The following is a 25,738-nucleotide window of genomic DNA, read 5'->3' on the forward strand; positions in this document are numbered from 1 at the left end:
TAAGCAGCAGCAATGGAGCACCCAGGATTGTTGGGTTTGTGGATTTTGGGGAGCATGTAAAAGGTGTGTGTGTGTAGACTTTTGTTGGGGTGAGTAGGGAGATGGATTCAGGATAGAGGTTCTGGGAAGGACCTAAGGGTTTCGGCTGGGACTGGAGGTTATGTTGGACTTCTGGGATCGAATCACTTTGGCAGAGCTTTTAGGTGGAGGTGTCAGCCAACTGCTGGAGGCCCACTGCCAGGTAGTCACTCTGGTTCATCGTGACAGTTGTGTAACCTTAGTCTGCCAGGAAGATGATCAGGTCAGGATCCATTTTTAGTTTGTGTAGGGCAGTCCTTCCTTCTGTTGAAAGGTTGTCGTTCTTAGAGAGTCGCCTGGGGAAGGGTAGTGAGGTCAGGTTGGAAGTTAAGAATTCCTGGAAGGTGACCAGGAGACAGCTAGCTGGGAGTGTGGGAGGGTCATGGTTGAATGGTGGTATGAATTGGGACAAGCAGGGTTTGATGCTGGGATTGGATTGGCTTTGGTTGGAGGATTGGTGGAAAAGAAGCGTTTCACTGTATGATGTGGGAGAAGAAGAGTAGGTCCTTCACAAGGTCTTTCAATCCTAGATGCAGGGCTTAATGTCAGGCCTTCGGATAGGACTGAAACTTCTGTGGGTTGAGGATTTTGGTGGGGAGTTTAACACTAGTGATCTGGGATTGTTTTGGCTCTGGATTTCATGAAGTGTTGATAGGGGGCTTTGGAGGACGTGGTTAGTTGAAAACGTCAGCTAAGCAGAATCAGGGTGCTATGAGTGGTTGACAAGGAGAAACACAGTGGGTAGGATGGTTTGTGAGGGAAAGGGTCCACTGTGGAAGGGGGCATGGGGGGGGGGGGGGGGAGGATAGCATTGAGGAGAGAAGTTGGTATTGGATGTGCTGAGCAAAGGTGTCTGGTGGTTGAAGGGGGAGTTAAAAAATGTTAACAGGTGTGAGGAAAGTGTGTCGCAAAGGTGAGAGGAAAGAAATGTATGAGAAAGAAATGGATGGACAATAGAGAGAAGCTAAATAAAGAAAACAGTAATAAAGGATTGTGGAATGAGGTCTGGATTGAAGGAGCCACTTGGCGGTACAATAATGTGCAGAAAGTTTTGGTTGAAAATTATGAGTTATTTAGGAATAAAGGGGATGACTCACCAAAAGGCAGAAGTGCTGCATCATTGATAGGTAGACTAACAATAGGTACAAAGCTTTGCTAGCTTTCAGAATGCACTTCCTTTTTCATGCTTGTAGGGAGCACATGTACACAAACACACACACTCACTCACATGCACACATCTGTCTCACAATATTGTACACAGTCAACTGCCAGCTCTTTCCTGTTATTGTGTGATTAGCAGGATGTGGTCTCAGACCAACCCAGGAAGATTGTTGATTTTGTGTACCATATGCAATCATGAGCCTATTAAGGAACGGTCATATCCTATACCCATGGTGAACAGGGATACAGTAAGGGTGAGTTTACCCTAAAAGCTTGTGTGGGGCATCATTGAACTCAGCAGAAACTAATAGTGTAATCTAATATTTGTAGTTAAAAACAAAGACAATACATCAAGGACTGTATTGGCTGCAAGACAGTTAAAGAAACATCTCAGTGCTGAAAAAATATCATCCTGGTAACAGAGATGAGCTGATTCAGAACTTCAGGCATGTGACTAATGTTCAGCACTGCCTGACTACTGGCTTGTGGCAAGTCCCTCTTACTGAAAACTGCTGCAAGTGCATGGTGTTTCCCTATGAAGGTAAGCTGTGTTAATATAAAATGGTGCCATTTGGTCTGTTTTTATCCATAGCAATGTTCATATTGCCACTAAACCACATACTAGGGCAACCACTAATGAATCTTAGTAGCAACCACAAAGTGGCAAGTGCATTGTTGCCCACTTGAGGAAGTCTTCTCCACACTCAGGTGGAAGGAATGAAATTAAAACTAAAAAGTTGTGTGTTCATTAAATCCAAACTCAACTTTTTAGGATATGAACTGTTGGCACAGGATATAACACCTAACCCTGACAATCTTGCTGTGATAGAAGAGTGTGCTACCACCCAAAACTGAAAACAACTTATATCATGTCTAGGGATTGTGTTCATTCTACTGCAAGTTTACTGACAATCATTGTTTAAATTCTTCAAGACAGTAGGCTGCTAAAGAAGAATGTGTCATGTCTAGAATGGGAGACTGTGAGGATGATTTCAATACAATAAAAGATAGTTTGTGGCATAGCAAAATTCTATACCATACTGACATGATGCTGCCTTACTGCCTGGCAACTAGGCTTGGATTTTGGTGTGGGTGGGATGTTGTTCCAGAGAGTGAATGTAGCAGGGACAAAGGGGCACCACACTCTTTCATTTGCCAGTTGGATGCTATCAAAGCACAAGAGACGCTATGAAATTTCTGAAGGGCAGCTGTTCTCAACAGTGTGGGGTCTCATGAAGTTCTGGGTGTAGTTGGATGCCTTGTGTGAAGTGCAAAATTTTATGTTTATGAACATTTAAACCAAATTGTTCATTTTTGCAGCACTTTGAAATCTTATCAACATCTAATTTGTACACCTTTTTTTTACATTAGTACATCGTTATAGATAAATGCAACATTTGCAAAAATCGTGAGGTCACTTTTAATATCGGCTGCTAGTTATTAATATACAACATCAACAGTAATGGTCCCAACCAACTACCATGGGATACATATGAAGTTACTTACACATGTGTTGATGACTCTCCATGCTAGATAAAAAACTGTGTGCATTCTACTGAGAGATCCTCAGTTCAGTCACACATTTTCTTTGACACCCCATTCAACTGAACTTTTGTTAATGAGTGCTTTGCTTCCAGTCAAGAATTACTGCATCTACCTGTTTAAACTGATCTTCAAGTTTGTGCAACTGGTAACCCTGTGGCCTAAAGATACGGAATGATTTCCCTCAGTTTCTCTGTAAGCCTTACCCACTTACAGGGCTTGTCAAAACCAGTTTTTATTGTACTTTTAATTATATACAATTTTTTTTTTTGTTTCACATTTTGAATACTTTTTGTCCCGCATTTTGTTTACATTCATGTGATATCACTAATCTTGCACTAGTAGTGAACGCAGCACATTATTGGAGGTTACATTCTTTTTATACTGAAATAAACGGATCTATCTTATAATAGCCTTTAGTTTCAAATATTTACCATATCTTTCCTTTGCTATAGATCCTTTGTATGACCTTGAGTGAAAACTGTGGGAGCTGTCATAAAAAAGTAAGAAGTGGGATGAATTATGGGAACTACAGTAAATTGTTTCACTACAGAAGAAGGGGGCTGGGGGAGGGACATACCAGGGAGAACTCTGGAGAAGTCACCAACACACTCTCCTGGAACTGCAAAATATGCAGCAGGAATAGGTCAACAGAGGAGCACAAAAGGAAGATCCGTACTCTTCAGGCACATTTGGATCAAGTTCGAAGAGAGCGAGTGAGGATTCAGGAAGGCAGTGGTGAGGGGTGTTGTTGGGAACTGGAAGCTGGTAGGAAGGCCAGCAGGAGGAGGGCATGGTCTGACAGTTTTGCTGTGTCTACCAGCAACAGGTTCCAACTGCCAGACATGAAGGGAGAGGTGCTTCAAGATGGTGTACAAGTATGAAATGTACAGTAGGCTCTGCACATGAGCAGGAAGGATAGGGAAGTAGCAAATCTTAGGCAGAAGAGACTACTCCATATTTGTGTGGTGTCTATTCCATCAAATGTGTCCGACAGAACAGTCACCACACATATATACATTTAAAAACCCCTGAAGTTACATGGATGATGCTGAGACAAGCTATTTAATGTAAGACACATGGGGCTGCAAATGGTGGGAAATACCCCAAAAGCAGATGACAAATGTTGAACGTGTGACGTCACTAGATGACATAGCTCGCCACACATGCAGCAGTTGGGCTTCTCAATCATACTCTCGCTGGTAGGGGGCGTTGCTACACATCACTCTTCTATGGTACTCTGTATTCATAAATGTAAACTGATTCATCATAGTCTTAAATTACCACTATCAAGAGCACTACCATATCGCATCAGGTAATGCAAGAATGAAAACAGAGTACCCTAGCAGAGCGATGTGTAGTATTTTTCCATAACACTGAGGGTAGGACCAACAAGCCTAGATGCTTCATGTACGGGTAGGTATGTTACATGGTGACGTCACAAGTTCAACATTTGTCATCCACTTTTGGGGTATTTCCAAACTTTTAGCCCTCTCTGTCTTGTATTAAATTACTCATCTCAGCATCACCTATATTGCTCCGGGGTGTTTTAGATGTTAATAAGAACCACCCTGTAAAGTATATCTGCAGGCATGATTGCCTTCATAATTTCAGTGCAGATGCCCAACAGAAACTGTGTCTCTTGCAGGAATACAGGTCTAGGTGTGAGCAAGTATGTGAAAGGACAGTGGATGCTACTAGCGCTGACAAGTTGAGAATATGAGTTGGATGGGAAGCGCGTTCAGGTGGCCAAGGCAACTGCTCATGTTAAGTGGGAGATCTGGATTCGAGTCCCAGTTTGGCACAAATTTTCAACTTTCACTATCGAATTATTTCAGTGCCTCAATGTGGCTGGTGTCGGTCTCTCCTTCGAAGGGTGAGAGCACTGCTGCCAGGTAATAGTCATGGAAGAGGTGTTGGCCCTCAGTTAAAGAAGAAGTTAGGGGAGGAGTATCAGATTACCAACATTTTTGAGTGTTGGGCTGGACCAGGTGATTGAGGGTTTAGCACCCTTATGTAAAAATTTCAAAAAAGATGATCAGGCTGTGACAGTGGGTGGAGCAGGGCACAGCTTGGATGGGTACAAGATGTACCACATCAGTGGTGAACTGAATAAGATGCTTCCCTAACTGGTGGCAGCAATGTGAGAATGGTTTAGCTGTTACATCAGCATGACTGGCCTCATTTTGGCAGTGCTTTATGGCAAGTCAGTGAGCAGCTGGAGATGGTGCTGACGACTGCTGATCAGGAATACATTACACTGGTGCCAGTGGGGACTATCGGGTGATAGTACTACTACAGGCATGGTCTGCACCTTAAAAGGACTCGGAAAGGGAGGTTGATGGACTTAATTACTGAGAGTACAGCAGTTGGGTGGGCACCACATATGGTCAAATACCTGTTGTCATAGACAGGAGGACTAGGAAAAACCATGAGAACATGCTCCCCTCCCTTAAGAGTAACTTAAGCAGTTTTTGGGATTTCCTCGTCCTGTATGCAGAAGATGGAATGTACCACACAGGTGTGGGCATACCCCATATAAATTTTCTTGGAATTATCTATTCTTCAACAAAACATGCAATACATCAAAAATGTTCACCAGCATGGTGGTAAGCTAGAGCAATGGTGTAGAGATACTGAAAAACAGCCTATTGTGCTACCGTCATGCGAATGTGCAAATGCTTACTATAGACATACCTTAAAGGGTGGAGGATCACATATTTATATCAGAGGTGGTACACATTTTAAAGTTAGATCAGATCTGATTACAATTAGTGCAAATAGACATTTTGAATTTGTGGCTGTTAACCTAACAAAGCTACACATTAATTAATGTTAATACTAATCATGAATGCATATCCTTCAAACCGACTTAATATTATTTTGAGAAAAGAATCGTTCAAATGATCTGTGGAGAATGCAACTAACAAATTACCTTACATGAGATGTAATCATTTGCATATGTGAACATCTAGTACAGTTCATGTCAATGTGGTGTTCATTGCATGCTGCCTTCATGGTGCTGCAGTTTCAGTAAGGCAGATACGTACAACAGAGCGATCTCAGATACATTCCACATGAGCCTATCATCTGTATTTGAAACATAAGAATTATCAGAACTGCCAGCCACAAATATCTTCTACAGTTCACAGCCCTCAATACAGCTGGAACTATTTCTGTAAATGTCAACTTGAGAATAGATCACTACTCAACAACAGAAATATAAAAATAGATAATTTGCAGGTGAGATTACTGATGACATTATTTAGCCAAAGGCTATCAAACACCCCCTCCCTGCCCATCAACCCACTTCCATATCCAGTCACAAAGCATTTTTGAGAAGGACTTTGCCTGACATCTCAGCTGCTATCTTTCTCTTCTATATAAATGCTTCCTGCTCACTGTGTATTTTTATTATGTGGCTACAGATTGACCTTCATTTTTGTATTTCAACTGTATAACAAATGGAGAAAAATTAATGCTATGATTATTATCAGGCCGGCAAGTGTGGCCAAGTGGTTCTAGGCGCTACAGTCTGGAACCGCGCGACCGCTACGGTCGCAGGTTCGAATCCTGTCTTGGGCATGGATGTGTGTGATGTCCTTAGGTTAGTTAGGTTTAAGTAGTTCTAAGTTCTGGGGAACTGATGACCTCAGAAGTTAAGTCCCGTAGTGCTCAGAGCCATTTTTTTTATTATTATGAAGCAGTACATTCTGTGTGTACTTGTGAATCGTTTGGAAAGCTGTTGAAAATACTCTCTAAACATTAGGTGACATATCATCGAAACTGAAGAGACTTCCTGTCACCTACAAGAGGGCTGCAGAGAAATATCACAAAATTCATCATGAATGAATATATAAATTCTGACAATACGAAATGATTATCATTTCAGTATTAATTTTTTAACTGTGTCAGATGCTATTTTGAAAACATAAAAGCTCAAGTTATATATATATATATATTTTTTACAAGTAACTGAAAATAATTAAAATATAAAATTATAAACAGTACTGAAAACTTTGTGGTTATTGCCTTACCTCATAACAACTTGCGGCTACATGTAAAATTTGATTAAGCACATCTTTGCTATAATGTGAAAAACTAGCTCCAGCTTTTAACAGCAGCCATGTTTCCTGAAATAAAATTAGAGACTGTAACTAAATCATTTCCTTAATGAGACTCATTGAGTTACTGAGAGGAACAATTAAAAGACATTTATATAAAGCTTTCGGCCACAGCCTTCATCGGCAAAAGAGAAACACACACCATTCATACACAGAAGTAACCACACCTCAAGTACACATGAGTGCCAGCTCCAGCGTCTCAGGGCTGAAATGCAGCTATCACATGGGATCCAAGCAGCAATCTGGAGTGTGTGGAGAAAGGGTAGGGACAGTAGTGTATGGATGGGGAGAGAGACAAATGCTGTCTGGTGGAGTCTGCAGGGACTAGAATGCCAACAGGCACTGCAGCAAGAGGTTGTGAGGCAGGGGGTGGGGAAAAAAGGAGCAATAAAGGAGAGGAGTGGGGAAATACGGACAGATGAGTTGGCAAGGACGGCAACTAAACAGAGTGGGAGACAAGAAGGGGGAGGACATGATAGGAAATGGGGGGCGGGGGGGACTGTTGGGTGAAGGTTGTGGAGACAGTATGTCAGTGTAGGTGGAGATCGGGATACTTATGGGAGCGGAGAATGTGTTGTAAGAACCTATATCTACACCTATATACATACTTCACAAGCCACCATATGGTGAATGGCAGAGGGTACCCTGTACCATACTAGCCATTTCCTTTCTTGTTCCACTCGAAAATAGAGCAAGGGAAATATGACTCTCTACATGTCTCCATGTTGTTGTTGTGGTCTTCAGTCCTGAGACTGGTTTGATGCAGCTCTCCATGCTACTCTATCCTGTGCAAGCTTCTTCATCTCCCAGTACCTACTGCAGCCTACATCCTTCTGAATCTGCTTAGTGTACTCATCTCTTGGTCTCCCTCTATGATTTTTGCCCTCCACGCTGCCCTCCATGTGAGCCATATTTTCTTGTATCTTATCTTCATAGTCCTTATGTGGAACTTGTGTTGGTGGCAACAGAATCATTTGGGAATCAGCTTCAAATGCCGTTTCTCTAAATTTTCTCAATAGTGTTTTTCCTTCATAACACTTTCATGTTGTTCAAACCTAGCAGTAACAAATCTAGCAGCCCACCTTTGAATTGCTTCGATGTCTTCCTTCTTTCCAACCTGATAGGGATTTAGCATTGTTTGAAAGCTGGCCGCACAAAGCTGGTACTGCAAAATGCCAAACCCCTAGCCAGGTTCAGGTTCATTGATGACATCTTCATGATTTATACTCAAGTCTAAGGCAGGCTATCTTCATTCCTTCACAATCCAACACCTTCTCTCTCATCCACTTCACATGGTCTTCCTCAACCCCACATCCCACCTTCCTAGATGTTGACCTCCTCCTCTCTGACAGCTCCATCTACACCCTCGTCTACATTAAAACCACCAACAGTATCCGCATTTCGACAGCTGTCACCACTTTCACACCAAAAAATATCCCCCATTACAGCCTGGGCACCTGGGGACAGCTTTTCTGCAGTGACAAGAACTCCCTTGCTCAGTATTCTTGGGTCTCACCAAGGTCTTCACAGGCAGCCACTATCCCCCAGACCTAGTCCACAAATAGATCTCCCATACCATTTCCCCCTCATATCCCCAACCCTCCCACCACCCCCAAGAACCAGCCACAAAGGAGTGTCTCTTCATCAACCAGTTCCACTTTGGAATGGAACAGCTGAACCACATCATTCGCCAGGGCTTCGATTACCTGCCATCATGCCCTAAAATGAGGGACAACCTGCCAGAGATATTTATCACTCCTCCTAAAGTGATGTTCTGCCACCCACTCGACCTCCACAACATCCTATCCATCCCTATGCTGCTCTCAATCCTAACCCCTTGCCCACAAGGATCACATTTCTGTGGAAGATCCAGGTGCAAAACCTGCCCAAACCACCCACCCAGCACCTCCTATTGCAGACCTGTCACAGATTTATCCTACCCCACCAGAGGCCAGGCCACCTGTGAAAGCAGCTATGTCATTTACCAGCTCTGCTGAAATCATTGCACAGCTTTTTGTATTGGTATGACTATTGGTATGACTATGTCCAGCCAGTCATGTTTGCTGATGATACTTCAATACTGCTTGAAAAACAAAATGTGGGAAAAATTCCGGATGGTGTTATAAACACACTAAACAACCTAGATACATGGTTTCAACAAAATGGCCTTAAACTTAACTTTTCAAAGACCCTGTTTACTCAATTTAGAACAAAACAATCAAAAATCAGTGACATCAGCATTGTACATAAAAATCAAATTATGGACAAAGCTCAGTCTATTAAATTCTTGGGACTAAACTTGGACAAAAATCTAACCTTGCAAGCACATATAGATTATTTAACTGCAAAATTAAACAGCCTTGCCTTTGCAATGAATATACTATCTGGTATAACAGACTTAAGCTGCAGAAAAATAGTGTACCACAGTTACTTTGAATCCATAATTAGATATGCTTTAATTTTGAGGGGAAATTCAAGCTACATGTCATGAATTCTGCTAGTTCAAAAAAGAATCGTTACAAAAATGTGTGCTGTCACTCCAAGAATATCCTGCCACCCATTATTCAAGAACCTAAAAATATTATCTATCCCTGCATTGTACATATTTGAAATTATCATCTTTTTATGTAATAACCCTGAGCTAATGGAAGAAAACCATTTCAAACATATGTACAATAGACACAAAGAAAATTTCATGCTTCCAACACATCACTTAAAAATCTACCAAGAGACACTCCAGTGCATGGGAATGAAAATTTACAATAAACTCGAGGGTAGAGATACACTGAGCATACAGATAGGTTCACTGATGAGAAAACTATATGATCTCTTGGTGAAAAAATGCTACTACTCAGTTGAGGAATTTATGAATGATGAAATTGTCATTTGATTAGTGTGAATGTTTAACATTATAGCATTGTTTATGATACTGTATACGCATATAAAGATATGTACTACTGCATCATATGAAAAACAATTCAATAATACACTCCTGGAAATTGAAATAAGAACACCGTGAATTCATTGTCCCAGGAAGGGGAAACTTTATTGACACATTCCTGGGGTCAGATACATCACATGATCACACTGACAGAACCACAGGCACATAGACACAGGCAACAGAGCATGCACAATGTCGGCACTAGTACAGTGTATATCCACCTTTCACAGCAATGCGGGCTGCTATTCTCCCATGGAGACGATCGTAGAGATGCTGGATGTAGTCCTGTGGAACGGCTTGCCATGCCATTTCCACCTGGTGCCTCAGTTGGACCAGCGTTCGTGCTGGACGTGCAGACCGCGTGAGACGACGCTTCATCCAGTCCCAAACATGCTCAATGGGGGACAGATCCGGAGATCTTGCTGGCCAGGGTAGTTGACTTACACCTTCTAGAGCACGTTGGGTGGCACGGGATACATGCGGACGTGCATTGTCCTGTTGGAACAGCAAGTTCCCTTGCCGGTCTAGGAATGGTAGAACGATGGGTTCGATGACGGTTTGGATGTACCGTGCACTATTCAGTGTCCCCTCGACGATCACCAGTGGTGTACGGCCAGTGTAGGAGATCGCTCCCCACACCATGATGCCGGGTGTTGGCCCTGTGTGCCTCAGTCGTATGCAGTCCTGATTGTGGCGCTCACCTGCACGGCGCCAAACACGCATACGACCATCATTGGCACCAAGGCAGAAGCGACTCTCATCGCTGAAGACAACACGTCTCCATTCGTCCCTCCATTCACGCCTGTCGCGACACCACTGGAGGCGGGCTGCACGATGTTGGGGCGTGAGCGGAAGACGGCCTAACGGTGTGCGGGACCGTAGCCCAGCTTCATGGAGACGGTTGCGAATGGTCCTCGCCGATACCCCAGGAGCTACAGTGTCCCTAATTTGCTGGGAAGTGGCGGTGCGGTCCCCTACGGCACTGCGTAGGATCCTACGGTCTTGGCGTGCATCCGTGCGTCGCTGCGGTCCGGTCCCATGTCGACGGGCACGTGCACCTTCCGCCGACCACTGGCGACAACATCGATGTACTGTGGAGACCTCACGCCCCACGTGTTGAGCAATTCAGCGGTACGTCCACCCGGCCTCCCGCATGCCCACTATACGCCCTCGCTCAAAGTCCGTCAACTGCACATACGGTTCACGTCCACGCTGTCGCGGCATGCTACCAGTGTTAAAGACTGCGATGGAGCTCCGTATGCCACGGCAAACTGGCTGACACTGACGGCAGCGGTGCACAAATGCTGCGCAGCTAGCGCCATTCGACGGCCAACACCGCGGTTCCTGGTGTGTCCGCTGTGCCATGCGTGTGATCATTGCTTGTACAGCCCTCTCGCAGTGTCCGGAGCAAGTATGGTGGGTCTGACACACCGGTGTCAATGTGTTCTTTTTTCCATTTCCAGGAGTGTATTACTATGGCCATCATTTGAATAGTGTGACTGTTTAATATTATAGCATTGTGTATAATATTGTACACATATATAAAGATAATGTACTATTCATCATAAGAAAACCAATTAAATAATATTACTATGTCCAATATCAACTGGTACTGGTAAGAAGTAGTGTTAGGGAATTATGTAATTATGTATACCATGAGTCTAAAATTGATGTGTCTCCTGTACAGCATGGTCGGATGATCTGTAAATGTATGTTATGAAACAAATAAAATACAAATACAACAACCAGGGATTTTTGGAATCTGATCTGAGCCAGTAAACAAATGTTCATCAAAACAGTCATCACTTAAGCCAATGCCAGCCACGTCATAAGCTATGTGCAGAACTAAGAGAAAATTAATTTAAAAATGTTACTCTTGAAGTATACAAGTCATCTTGCTCTCTCATGCAGTACATAGAAATTAAGATAATAAAAAAATATGAAGTCATCACTTTTAGAACCTGTGCTTCATATGTAAAAATAACACTATCAATATTACAATGTTCCTGCTTGCTATTTATAATACTGTATGATATTCATGTCTATTTTCTATTGTCTTATCCTACGTAATATGTATTTCTGTATTGACTTATCCCACATCAGTTGTACAAGCTTCTGTACTGATCTGATACACAGGACAAATAATAATAAAAAAAATAATATATTTATTTAATCACACCAGTCTCATACACTGGAACCTGCTTTACCACAGCGAAATACACATTAACAATGTAACTTTCTTGCACAACATGAAATTTTTGGTTAATTTAGATCACTTTTTTACTACACACTTGTTTCAATGCATGATTTTGTAAACACGATATTCTTTAGCTATACTTGTTCCTCTTCCACCCTACTGTTATTAATTAACTGAAAAAGTTAGATTTACTCAAAATTTGCCACAGTTTTGTGTCATTTTTTCCCTTTTTCGGAGACAGATGATGAGAAGATAAGGAAGTGAATTATGCTAAACCAAAAAGATACTCCACATATTAAATTGAGTCCCTCACCGATGGCTGTTCTTCCTCTACTGTCATATCCAAAGCTGTCTTGCCATCTTTGCCACGCATGTCAGGATTTGCACCTCCCTTCAGAAGAAGTTCTAGTACGCAAGGCATATCAGAACTGTACCGAAAAAATGAGAGTGCTTGTATTGTAGCAGGTTGCCCTTTCTTGTCAATGCCATCTCCAAAACTGGGACATCTTTTCTGCAAGCATGTAAAATTATCTGTAGATCCAAGTGCTCTGTGGAGTGCTATTCTGCCAGTCACATCGACAGCTGCAGTGTCTGCACCGGCATCAAGAAGGAGCTTGAAGCACTGCAGAGGAAAGAAGAAGAATTAATGTATTTTACAAATAAGTATTTAAAAATACTCTTAGAGGAAAATAATGTATATTTTTTCAGCTAGTGGATAAGATGAACTTTTATTGCCTCAAAAACGCAGCCACCAATTCTAAAAATCAGCAAAAGTGGTACATTCTCTAGAACTGGTAAATAGGCTGCTGTTTGTAGAATCAGTTCTTGTTCAGTTATATATTTTAACCATTTTTTATAATTAAAGTGTTTAAATAAACACACTCCATGGGCTAAGACTGAGGATGGACATTCATTGTATTACATCATGCAGTCAGTATTCTGATACATATTCATTTTGTGGAAAAATCCAGTTTGACTGAAGAGAAGAAATATCTATCTCCATCCATCATAGAGTGAAGCCTTCAATGACTACCATAGCAGAATTCTGTCAAATGATCATTCACCAAACCCAAAGAAATTCTGGCCATACGTAAAGGCTGTTAGTGGCACCACAGTTTGTGTTCAGGAACTGAAATTGAGGATAGCAAAGCAAAAGCTGAAATGTTTAACTCTGTTTTCAAATTTTCCTTTACAAAAGAAAACCCAGAAGAATTGCTCCAATTTAAAAGTGTGTAAAATCAGTATCAGTGGTGGTGTTGAGAAACAGCTGAAATCATTAAAACTGAACAAAGCTCCAGGGTCTGAAGGAATCCCTCGAACAAAAAACTGTGCCCAGTAGTTGGAAGAAAGCACAGGTAACACCCACCTGCAAGAAGAATAGTAGAAGTTATCCACAAAACTACCATCCAGTATTTTGACTTTGATTCACTGTAGGATCTTAGAAGATATTCTGAGCTCAAACATAATGAGGTATCTCAAACAGAGTGACCTCCTCCATGCCAACTAGCACGGATTCTGAAAACATCAATCATGTGAAACTCAACTCACACTTTTCTCATGACATCTGAATGTTTTGGATCAAGACAGTCAGCCAGACAAAGTATTTCTCGATTTCTGAGAAGCATTTGTCTCAGTAACAAACATATGCTTGATCATATTGGGTGTCAAGTGAAATTTTTGACTGGACTGAGGACCTTTTGGTAGGGAGGACACAGTATCTTATCTTGGATGGAGATCTTGATAAGATTTCAAAGTGTTGCAAATATTGCCAATTTGCTTTAAATGTTCAGAAATGTAAAACTGAGAGAGAGAGAGAGAGAGAGAGAGAGAGAGAGAGAGAAAGGCTAATATCTTATGGAATCGGTTAACTCATACAAATATCTGTGTGTAACACTTGTAGGGATATGAAACTGAATGATCACATAGGCTTCGTTGTGGTGTAGTAGGTTTATTGGTAGTATACTGGGACAGTGCAATAAATCTACAAAGGAGATTTCTTATAAATCACTCCTAGAAAAATTGCTCAAGTGTGTGGGACCTATACGAAACAGGACTAACAGGGGGCATTGAACATATACAGATAAGGGCAATGCAAATGGTCACAGGTTTGTTTAATCCATAGGAGGTCACAGAGATGCTGAAGAAACTGAATTGGCAGACTCTTAAAGATAACATGAGCAATCCCAAGAAATTCTACTAACAAAGTTTGAAGAAGCAGTTTTAAACAATGATTCTATGAATATACTACAACCGCATATGTACTGCTCATATAAAGACAAGATCAGAATAATTACATCATGCACAAAGGTGTTGAAACAATCATTTTTCCCACACTCCATAAGTGAATTGAATGGGAAGAAATCCTAATAACTAGTAGAATGGAATGTATCCTCTGCCATGCACTTCACAGAGGTTTGCAGACTATAGACATAAATTAGATGCAGACAGAGTCTAGTTGTAAAAAATCCAAATGTAAGTAGGAATTCACAGAAAGAGACAAGTATTTTCATATATGTGTATTCATTGCACAAACTGATGATCATATTTACAGATAAATATGACTTCTATACGAGTGTGGCTCTATTCATTACCTCTGCAATTTTTATGGCATGCTATGGGAATGAATTTGAGAGATAAAGTTAGAAGCAATGATATCTAAATTTAAAACTGCCAATATCTATAGGGAAAAATCAATGGGTTTCATATCCACAAAAGAAGAGCTGTGAGCACTTCCAATGAGAAATTCATTTTCACCAGTTCAAAGAAAGGTCCATAACTTAGTCTTTGTGTTACAAGGAAAAGAACAAAGAAACAGCCATAAAATATTTAACCACTTCACTTTTAAATTAAAAGGATGGCTAATACTGAAAGCTTTCACACAAATTGGAAACATATCTACTTGACAAATCTTTGTCCTCCATAGATGAATTTCTGAGCAGATAATATGTATGTGGTTTGGTTACACTAAACAAGTTTTGTTATAGATTAAAATTTAAAGAAAAAATCAAGTTATGTAAACTGCCCTCATATAGTGATGTGTCTGCAGATAAAATGTACCTTAAGTCTAGTTTACATGACGACATTGGGTTGCGCCACTCGTTGCATGGAATGAGTTGCATGCAAGTGTAGACATGGCGACACCAGAATACACTTCAGTTTCGTCGTTTTTTGGGTGCCTGTGACATGTCTGAAATGAAACTTTCAGCAGCTGCACATCGCACGAGTTGTGATGGAGTTCAAGCTTGTTGCGTAAAATTGCTGCATAAGTAAAAATAGGAAACGTGTTTCTATTCGTGACTGGATGAAGAAAAGACATCAGCTCGGTTGCTCAGCATACTTGCTGAAATAATTTATAACAGAAGACCCAAGAAGTTCTTTTAATTATCTTAGAATGTCACCAGAACTGTTCATGTTTCCTCTAAATAGAGTTAGTTATGCGATAAGGAATAAAGGTATTGTAATACATGAAGCACTGTCATCAGAAATGAAATTACATATCACATTGCATGCATTACAATCGTGAACACTCGGCATACTATAAGATACGGTTTTAGCTGATGATGACTCTTTTTCATTAACACCAATAATTATTAACATTAACAGTAATAATTATTAACATTAGCAACAATAATTATTTGAAGCAGGCTGCATTAAGAAGGGAATGGTTTGCAAACTACTCTCTTGAAGATAGATCTCTACAGTGGCAATATTTCAAAATTCTAACATACGTGAATGGGGAGCACTGCAGCAACATTTTAAACAGATGAATACTGAATAAAGAATGCAGCTTCTTGAATTTGTATAGCCTTCCCTCCTGTCAACAAAATTCCTTAGCAAAGAGTCGGCCAGCCCGAACGATGGGATTTTAGTCTTGTAGACGAAAGCGTTGCCACAGCTAGAATTACACTTGCTTGTATTTTTCTTGATTCAGTAGTATATGTGCTCCTAACTCAATAAATTTTGCCCTGCAGCTCAGATATTGTCAAACCATCTATGTTATGATCACCTCAGTGGCGGCAATATCTTGCTTATTTTTGTAATCAGCATCACTGAAATCCCACAAACACCTATGCAAAGCATAGATACCCAAAAACTGAACATTATTCTCCATTCCCCATTTCATATTTCAGCTTGTCTACACCCTACAAACACACATAACCTCAAAACTGATGCAACTAGTGTCGCCAAAGTTGGAACACGTGTGAAAGTGTTTAGTTTCACCAATGAGTTGCACAAACGCACATGCATAGTGGCCAGTAGGGCAGTTGCCTGCAACCTAGTGTCGTCTTGTAAACTAGGCTTTAGTTGTGAACCTAGTGGTAATGTTCTGCATCATGGCAAGCTGCAGCAAATATGATCTGTGGAACATGCAAATAAACTAAAACTAAATCAAGCTCAGTAAGATAAAAAATAGTTTCATTACTTTTGAAACAGTATTTAGTTCAGCCTTGTATGGGGGAAGAAGAATTATTTGGTAGTTATGCTCCTGAGTTAATGTTAAAAAACGGAGTACAATGAGAGTGTATAAAAACAAAATTAGTACTCTAATTGAAACTCATATTTTTCTAGTACTGTCTGTTAGGCAACATTGAGAGACCAATTACTGTGTTAAAATTCCCATCTATCTTGAACAAATGACACGTATGATCAACTGGCTCATCCGGAACTGGTGAAGTGTGTCATGCCTTTAAGAAAAGTAGTCTGTTCTATGCTGAACATTGTCATGCACTTACTAGTTGAAAAGTTCCAGTTCACTCATTTATTCATGCATGAATGTCACTGAGAAGGAAAATGATCAGCAAAGTGGAATGAGTTAAGTTATACTTCAATTTTACAACTACCTGTTCACATTGACAGTTATGGGAATTACTTCTAATATAAAAAGAAAAACAATTTTTATGTGACAAAAATGTCGCAGGTACAATATTTCCCTACTAGGGGTCCCTGAAAGGTTTGGCACTGGACTTATCTTAGGCTAATATTCACTGTTGTTTTGACTGCTACACACGAAAAAGAATGACACTGGAATCAGCTTTGCAAAACATTATAACTTATTCTGAGTGGGGATAATTTTCGATTAGTGCTAGTAATATCCATCAATAGACAATTACATGATTATTGTTACATTCTGTTGTGCATACATGAAATTTTCTACTGATTTTTACAGGTTCTTGATGGCTCTGAGTTAGCTGACATGCATCTCATTTATGGGAAGGCATGATGCAAAAGTTGAGCAGCAAGACTCCTGCACACTGAACAATTTCCAGGGAGGAGGTTATCAAATCATGTCATATTTCAAGGACTTGATGGCTGTCTTCTTGAAACAGGATCCCTATGACCAGACTGATGAGAAACTGGCATACCTCGCAGTGTGCAAACTAAGGACAAGCCTAGCAACAGAACACAGCTCATATCCAAGAAACTTAAATACATACCTCCAATGTCAATGTGTAGAGGATATTTATGTATTTATTTAGTGCCCTTGTTATCACATTCATGATATTGGACTTGCCAAAGTACAAAACAGTATAAAATATTATATACTTACATAATGTACAAAATTTTATCATTCGTATCAACACAGCTTTATAACAAAACATTATTCTGCTTAATTAGGTTATAAAATTCTCCCTAATTCTATCCAGGACCTCTTCATTAGTTATGTGATCTACCCATCCAACCTTCAGCATTCTTCTGTAGCACCACATTCTGAAAGCTTCTATTCTCTTCTTATCTAAACTATTTATTGTCCACACACAAAATTGAATTTTGTGTGTATGTTTTTGTTAGTGTTTGTTTGTGTGTCTATCGACCTGCCAGCGCTTTTGTTTGGTAAGTCTCATCATCTTTCTTTTTAGATATATTTTTTCCACGTGGAATGTTTCCCTCTGTTATATTCATATCTTCTATTTATTGTCCATATATTCATATGGTTAAATTTCATGAGAGTTGTGTTTTCAACATACTTTTTCTCTTAAACTGTTTGTAGCTATATTTTCTGATATATTTAAGAAATGATTAACACATTTGCTACCTGTGTTTCATTGTTTACAGCCCTTCCATTTAGTTCAGTAGTAATGTTACCCTGTTCTTTGGCCAGTTGTTCTCTCTTTTGTTTCACTGTATTCCATATGGCCTTAAGTCAGTCATCAAAATTACTGACTTCTGGCATTATGTGCATATTACTTGATTTTTTAAATAATCTTTCTTAGTAATTTTGAGTAGTTTTTGTAATGTGCAACTGCAGCAGGATCTCTATTTGTTCCTGCAACAGCTACATTTCCTTTTCCTTTCACAAGAAACTTTAATCCCTCTATGTCGAAAGCTGTTTTCAAATAATGATATGAATTTATCATGGAACGGATTATATTTTATATCAGCATTTGGTTCATTATAAATTTCATTCCAGGCCAAATCTTGTAAAATGCTCTCAAAAACATTTATTCTTGAGTCATTAATTAACATTTCCACTGAGGAGTATCTACACTGTAAGGCAAAATCTTATTTCTCCTAATGAACTGTGCATCATGATCAGAGAGAGCATTTGTTTCTGGGTAGAGAGTTATTTTCTTGCTTTGAGCTTCATCAAAGAAAACATTGTCATTTAGGGTCCTACTGTCTCTACTGACTCTTCTGTTACTTTAACCTCTTTCATAGCATAGTGCCTGACTCTACATCTACACCGAAGAGCCAAAGAAACTGTACACTTGCCTAACATCAGGTAGGGCCAGTGCGAGCACGCAGAAGTACTACAACATGACGTGGCATGGACATGACTAATGTCTGAAGTAGTGCTGGAGGGAATTGACACCATGAATCCTGCAGGGCTGCCCATAAATCTGTAGGAGTTTGAAGGGTCAGAGATCTCTTCCGGGCAGCACATTGCAAGGCATCCCAGATATGCTCAATAATGTTCATGTCTGGGGAGTTCAGTGGCCAGCGGGAGTGTTTAAACTTCGAAGAGTGTTCCTGGAACCACTCTGTAGCAGTTCTGGACATGTTGGGTGTCACATTGTCCTGCTGGAATTACCCAAGTCTATCTGAATGCACGTTGGACATGAATGGATGCAGGTGATCAGACAGGATTCTTATGTACTTGTCACTTGTCAAGAGTCGTATCTAGACATATCATGGGTCCCATATCACTCCAACTGCACATGCATCACACCATTACAGAGGCTCCACCAGCTCAGAAAGTCCCCTGCTGACATGCAGGGTTCATGGATTTATGAGGTTGATACAATTTGAAATGAGACTCGTCCGACCAGGCAACATGTTTCCAGTCATCAATAGTCCAATGTTTATTTATTTACTTTGTTTATTTATTTATTTAACCTCACAAGATTAGGGCCATCAGGCCCTCTCTTACATCTAACCAGGTATTCTACTTATTTTACATTCATATGTTTTAGTAGGCATGTTAAACTACATCTACTACAAAAAGTGAAATAAACAATTACAAAGGCACACTTGGCCCGTGTGGAGTTGATAGTCTCCCATCGGGCGCCTCCCCAGGTGGCGGATAGGGGAATGCTCTCCAGATATGGAGGGTACCGGGGAAATAAAATACCCGGGGTGGACCAAAACTATCAACCGAAATCCACTAACGTCTGTCTGGTATCCAGCGGTTAGGGGTCAGCGTCTGTTCGCCTAGATGGTGCGGCTGCAGCAACCTTCTTGATCTCAACAATCAAGTCGTATTCCTCGTGATCTTTCCTCGGAAGGACCACCACCAAGTTAGTTTTCAACTTGAAAACCAAACATGATGATAACACAAGGAATGAATCCACTACCCCGGGCACCAGTCGCAAGGCTGGCTTTACCTGGTCATCGGATTCCGGGGGACCAGGAGCATCATGTTACGCCTAAGGTTGAGAACCAGACGACGTCCAAATTATTACACACAAAACAAAGACACTTCATCGGTACACTTAATACTAATACTCTTTTCAAACTGGGCAAGATCAAACAACTTACAGACGTGCTGCAAAAATTCCAGATCAAAATCCTTGCAATCCAGGAAACACGATTTACGGATGAAAACCATTTTGATACAGACAACTACAGGATCTACATAGGAAAACCAGCAGTAAAAACTAATGAGAAAGGACTCAAACAGTTTGGCACAGCATTTGCAGTCCACAAATCTATCAGAGATTCTGTCATTGACTTCCAGTCTGCCTCAGAACGTATATCAACGCTCTCCGTCAAATCGGCCAACAAAGCATATACCTTGATCAACGCACACGCACCCACAAATAACTATAACAAGAAGAACCGCCAGAAAGTGGATGACTTCTGGAATGACCTTGAAGAGACGACAAACAAAATTGCCAAACACCATGTAATAATCTTGTTAGGCGACTTTAACGCACAATTAGGTAAAGAGAAAAAATACAGGAAAATCACCGGAATCCATACAGCTCACAAGAGAACTAACAAGAATGGGGAAAGATTGATAAACTTTTGCGAAAATTTCGGCCTCATAATTATGTCAACACAATTCAAAAAACCCAACAAGAAACTGTATACTTGGAAGTCGCCCAACACAATGTTGGGTGAATTCCAGATAGATCATGTGGCCATCTCCAAGAGTAACACAGCAGAAATTCTGAATGTGAAAACGAGAAGAGGATTTTTTGACTCAGACCACCATCTCCTACAGATAAAGACCAGATTACAACCCAATAGAAAAAAGCCAAAACTAAACAAAGTGCTGAGACCAGACCCCGAATACATAAAACTCAACAAGGAAAACATCTTACAGGAAATTAGTCAGACAAACACCACAAACTGGACAGAACTTGTGGACGTCCTCAAATCCACGATGAAATTGGGTCAACCCCCGAGAAGGAGAAAACACAGGTGGTGGAATATAATATGTGACCAAGCAATAGAAGAAAGGACCAATGCCTGGAAAAACTTCAATAGTCACAAAACATCAGAAAAATGGCAACAATTTCTAGTAATCCGAAAACAAACATCGAAAACTATTCGGAGGGAAAAAAGAAATTATGACAAACGGCGACTAGATGAGATAGAACAAGATTTTAAGAAGAACAACACCAGGAATTTTTATAAGACGTTTAAAGAACATATTGCAGGATACCAGCCACCCAATCTTTGTTTCAAGAAACCGGATGGTTCACTAGAAACTAACACAAAGAATAACTGTCAAATCCTCGCAGACTATTTCAACAAACTTCTCAACTGCGAAAGACCTACAGAGGATATTCACTACGAGACGTCTACAACAAATCCTGATGCTAAACCGCCAACCATCAACGAAATAGTAGAAATTATCAAGACTCTGAAAAACAATAGAGCCCCAGGAGAAGATGGAATTATTGCAGAACTATGGAAACTAAATGACGAAAGATTAACAGGAAAAATTCACAAAATCATATTAAACATTTGGGAAACAGAACAGATCCCTTCTGAATGGAAATGCGCACTCATCCATCCACTCCACAAAAAAGGGGACAAAACTGAACCAAATAATTACAGGGGTATCTCACTCGTACCGGTCACATATAAAATCCTATCAAAAGTTCTCATGAATAGATTAGAAGAACAAGCTGACCCACAAATAGGAGAATACCAGGCTGGTTTTCGCAAGGGACGATCATGCATAGAGCAGATCTGGAATCTGAAAATGATTCTCCAGATGAGAAACACCCGAAACACAGTGGTTACTTTTGTAGATTTTAAAAAGACCTACGACTCAATAGACAGAGTAGCGCTCTGCAAGACGCTGGAAGAATTCAGCATTGACAGAAATACAAAAGCAGTCATTCGGCAAAACATTAACTGACACAGTCGCCAAGGTTAAATTTATGGGGGATATCTCTGAACCATTTGAAATCCAAACTGGAGTGCGACAGGGTGACGGACTTTCACCATTACTCTTTAATATCATTCTTGAAAAAATTATCAGGACATGGGAAAAAGAAGTCAAAGGAATCCAAATTGGCATTAGAAAAGATAATAGATTCAATGTGAAGTGTTTAGCTTTTGCGGATGACCTTGCAATCCTCACAAATAATAGAAAAGAAGCTACTAACGCCATAGAGAAATGACACGAAATTGCACAAAGAACCGGCCTGCAAATCTCATATGAGAAAACCCAGTACATAGAAAGAGTGCCACAAGACAAATTGCCTATTGTGACAACCCATGGGAAAATTGTACAAGTACCACATTTTAAGTACCTGGGAGAAATCATCCAACCATCAGGGATCAACCTAAAGGCCAATGAGGAAAGAATAAAAAAACTACAGAAAGCATATAAACTCACGTGGAACTATTAAAACAAAAAGTCCATATCCATTAACGCAAAATTGAGGCACTACAACACCGTCGTACTTCCGGAGGCACTGTATGCATCTGAAACAACACAAATAGGTGGGCAAACTAAAATCAAAGAAATAGAGAAACAAGAAAGGAAAATTCTCAGGAAAATTTTTGGCCCGATACAAGAGCAAGGAATCTGGAAGAAGAGACCAACATCAGAATTATATAAATACACAGACAAGATTACAGATACAATAAGGAAAAGAAGAATGCAGTTCTACGGACATATCCACAGGATGAATGAAAACAGAATTTCAAAGCGAATTCTTAAAGTCATCAACTCAGGCAGGGGAAAAACAAAATGGATAAAAGAAGTTGAAGAGGACCTCAGACAAGCACACATAACAGTAAATTATGCAGAAAATAGAACTGAATTCAGGAACATCATCAAAAAACATAAATTTGACACCACAACACAGAAGAGAATAGGATGCAAATGGACAGCGGAGCGAAAGAAACAACACAGTGAACACATGAAGAAAATTTGGGCTCAGAAAAAACATAAACAATCATCATAAAGGAATTCAAGTTCAAACGCTCTCTTAAATGGGAATAATCGAAAATAATAATAATAATAATAATAATAATAATAATAATAATAATAATAAAGGCACACTTGGAAAAACACATACATACAGAGTTTATATTCTTAGATGATAAGTATTGTTATAATTAGACATTATGAAAGAGACAGATTTTAGGCTGGAGTGCTAGCAGCAGGGAGTATGAGGGAGACTGATGGTGAAGGGAGGAGAAGAATAGAGACATAATGAAACATAATTAAGGAAATATAAAGGAAAAGAAGATTGCGTGGCTAATAGAGATAGATGAAGAGGAAGAAGAGAAAGGGGCAAGATAGGAGACACTAGCTTTGCTATTTGACAGAGGAGAGGATTGGCCTTGTACATTAATTTTGTGGAAAACGTTATGAGGATGATAGTAGGAAATGCTTCAACTTCTTCTTAAAAGCAGCAGGGGATTGAAATTTGCACAAGGTAAGGGGCAGTTTGTTCCAGAGGCAGACGGTGGCAACTGAGAAGGAGTTTGCAAAAGTTTTTGTTTTGTGAGTGGGCACAGTTAGGATACCAAATAAGAGTGACCTCATGTTTCAATTATGATGGTATTAAAGGCATTTAATCTCTGAAGCAAGGTACTGGGGTGCTTGCACGATGAGGAGTCAGTGAAGTAGACATAAAATGTGGTAGTCACGCAATTTGTCCGGCCACAGCCACCCTAGCTGGGAGTATAAAGCACTAACATGATCATATCAGCGAATGTTACAGGTGAAACACACACAGGCATTCGTGGTTAGTTCTAGCCGTCTTTTGTTTTCACTACTCATGCCTTGTTGAATTACATCACAATAGTGGAGGTTCGGTAGAATGAGTGCTTGCACGAGCTGACTTTCAAGTCCTGTGGAAATACATTCCAAATCTTTTTGAGAGCATAGAGACAAGTGGACATCTTCCGGCACACTGCGACTGTATTCTCTGCCCAGCTGAGATGCTCATCCAAAGTTACACCCAGGCTCTTAACTGTTTGCTGATACGGTAATGGAATACTGTAGGGCAGAATAGGAGGCAGCCGTTCACTAAAATTTGAACTTATTAATTTCTGATGGGCTATTAAGATTACTTGTGTCTTTTTTGCATTTAGTTTAAGCCCCAGATTTTTCGCCCATGTTACTACTGAAGTCAGATCATCATTCATCTGAGCGATTGCAGTGTTTATATCTTCAGGTCTGATGCTTAGGTAGAGCTGGAGGTCGTCGGCGTAGAAATGATATTTGTAGGAGGACAGAACCGACGAAATATCGTTGGCATATAAAGAAAACAAAAGCAGTCCTAAGACTGATCCTTGTAGCACTCCCGAGGGGACATGTTTCCAGGAAGATTTTTCGTTTATGCAGACAACACATTGCTGTCTGTCTTTTAAGTAGCTTTCAAACCATAATTTGACTCATCCCTAAGATCGAAAACCCGCAACTGCCTAGTGATTACCGACCAATTAGTATATTGCCTGCTGTTTCCAAAGCACTTGAATATATTGTTCATGATCAAATCACTGAACACCTGCATGAGTTCAGCCTGTATGATAAATTTCAATCCCGTTTCCGTAAACATCACAGTACAAACACTGCTCTGAAAGAACAGGTGCCATCTTCATAACATTTGAAAAGTAACAAGCTGTTCAACTCACTCTTTTCAATTATTTATTGTTAATAATGTAAATGAAGGAGAGTTGAGTTAGTTTACACTGATTAATCAGATTAAAATTAAAATGATTGTATGTGCTGCTTCAATTTCTTCTTTTTAACATTCTTTAAACTAACATGGTGCTGGATGCATCAGTTGCTCTTCTGGATGAGCTTCATAAGTGACCAGCACTTCAGATACAAGACAGTGATGTGTAGAGAGGCTCAGCGAAATGATATCCAGTGAGTCGAGGGAACGCAGTCCTTTGGAGAACTGTGGGCATGGGTCTGGCAGGTATAGCTACTCTCAAGTTGTCTTGGGGAAAGTTGTCCCAGTTAGTGCCACATGAATGCTGGCCTGTTGTGCGGTTTATTGCACATACCTAATTTGGATAGCCAAGCTGAAAGCATTTGTTCTGGATGACAGAATTCTGTCAGCTGGAGGCAGGCACTCAGATCATGTTAAGAAAACTGCATTCAGCAAACAAATAGCTCCCTGGCAAAACAGCTCTGAGACATCACAGGTTCAGAAGATGCTGCAGAGTTGGTGGCTAGCTTTGACCTCAGTTTTTTGTCTTTTCCCAGAACCTGTAATGCGAGGCTAGTAGCTGATTGAGAGGAGACTGACTGTTGGAATAGAAGTGATGTCAGGAGGAAGTAATACATAGTGGGAAGTTCTTTTAGAAAAGAGGTGAGGAAATTGAGATCATTGGTTTTTAGTGTTTTGCCTCCTCTTGGTGGGATATTTCATTACAGGAACAATTACATCACTTCGGATCAATGTAACTTTAGAGGGACTGATGGTTGAGTTTTTCATGGTGGGATGAAGAAAATAGTCAGCCCTTTGCTGACTTAGAAAGGACTTCATATCTAAGCTTGGCACTCAGCACATCGGTCTTCTGCAGGCTGCACTTTCAACTGGGCGAGCCAACTGGGGTCCAATGCTTCAGTCCTCAGCACAGCAATCCTAGCCTTGAACTTCATGGCCACTGCTTGCATTACACCATAGATTATGGTGAGCATAACTACTAGCTCCAGCAAGTTAGGACAATTGAGAGTTTGAAGGTGAGATTCATGACAGGTTTCACTGTCCTGCATTCATTCATCAATGCAGTCTCAGATCTACGTGTTTCTTCTTCTCTCTTTTC

The 25,738-nt window shown here is 40.3% G+C and overlaps 1 protein-coding gene across 1 annotated transcript in view; it reads right to left on the reverse strand.

Moving 5' to 3' along the window:
• The window catches only part of LOC126243066 (serine/threonine-protein phosphatase 6 regulatory ankyrin repeat subunit C-like), a 293,793-nt gene that overhangs the window by 173,462 nt on the left and 94,593 nt on the right, over positions 1-25,738 (reverse strand). Inside the window, exons 5-6 of the mRNA XM_049948136.1 lie at positions 12,357-12,665; positions 6,819-6,914 (exon numbers count right to left, since the gene is read on the reverse strand). Of these exons, the coding sequence (XP_049804093.1) occupies positions 6,819-6,914; positions 12,357-12,665 (405 nt within the window). The remainder of the gene's footprint in view (positions 1-6,818; positions 6,915-12,356; positions 12,666-25,738) is intronic.

Source organism: Schistocerca nitens, chromosome 1 (assembly GCF_023898315.1).
Source record: "Schistocerca nitens isolate TAMUIC-IGC-003100 chromosome 1, iqSchNite1.1, whole genome shotgun sequence".
In the NCBI taxonomy this organism is placed as follows: Eukaryota; Metazoa; Arthropoda; class Insecta; order Orthoptera; family Acrididae; genus Schistocerca; species Schistocerca nitens.